This window comes from Lampetra fluviatilis, unplaced genomic scaffold (assembly GCF_964198595.1).
Source record: "Lampetra fluviatilis unplaced genomic scaffold, kcLamFluv1.1 SCAFFOLD_279, whole genome shotgun sequence".
Taxonomy (NCBI): domain Eukaryota; kingdom Metazoa; phylum Chordata; class Hyperoartia; order Petromyzontiformes; family Petromyzontidae; genus Lampetra; species Lampetra fluviatilis.
In genome coordinates this window covers 76,664-77,500 of record NW_027620847.1, presented here as the reverse complement: position 1 = coordinate 77,500, position 837 = coordinate 76,664, and the positions used below count along the sequence as shown (strand labels likewise).

Sequence of the window (837 nt, the reverse complement as noted above, 5' to 3'; positions counted from 1 at the left end):
CTCTCCGTCGAGCAGAAACTTCGCGACGTCGGAGTGGAGGTGGTCGACTTTGTTCGCTACGAGAGTGGAGAGACCTCGTCACAGTGACCACCACTCACTCACTCAGTCACTCACTCAGTCACTCACTCAGTCACTCAGTCACTCACTCAGTCACTCACTCAGTCACTCACTCACTCACCACTCACTCACCACTCACTCACCACTCACTCACCCACCCACTCACTCACCACTCACTCACCCACCCACTCACTCACCCACCACTCACTCACTCACCACTCACCACTCACTCACCACTCACTCACCACTCACTCACTCACCACACTCACCCACTCACCACTCACCCACTCACTCACCCACTCACTCACTCACCACTCACTCACCACTCACTCACTCAGTCACTCAGTCACTCACTCAGTCACTCACTCAGTCACTCACTCAGTCACTCAGTCACTCACTCAGTCACTCACTCAGTCACTCACTCACTCACCACTCACTCACCACTCACTCACCACTCACTCACCCACCCACTCACTCACCACTCACTCACCCACCCACTCACTCACCCACCACTCACTCACTCACCACTCACCACTCACTCACCACTCACTCACCACTCACTCACTCACCACACTCACCCACTCACCACTCACCCACTCACTCACCCACTCACTCACTCACCACTCACTCACCACTCACTCACTCAGTCACTCAGTCACTCACTCAGTCACTCACTCAGTCACTCACTCAGTCACCACTCAGTCAGTCACTCACTCACTCACCACTCACTCACCACTCACTCACCACTCACTCACTCTCCACTCACTCACCACTCACTCA

General features: G+C 54.7%; 1 protein-coding gene across 1 annotated transcript in view; it reads left to right on the top strand.

The window, feature by feature from the left end:
- Positions 1 to 217, top strand: part of TSFM (Ts translation elongation factor, mitochondrial) — a gene marked incomplete at its 5' end in the record, with an annotated part of 9,360 nt that extends 9,143 nt beyond the window's left edge. Inside the window, one exon of the mRNA XM_078884930.1 lies at positions 1 to 217. This exon is cut by the window's left edge and continues 39 nt beyond it. Coding sequence (XP_078741056.1) covers positions 1 to 87 — 87 coding nt within the window.
- Positions 218 to 837: the final 620 nt, after the last annotated feature.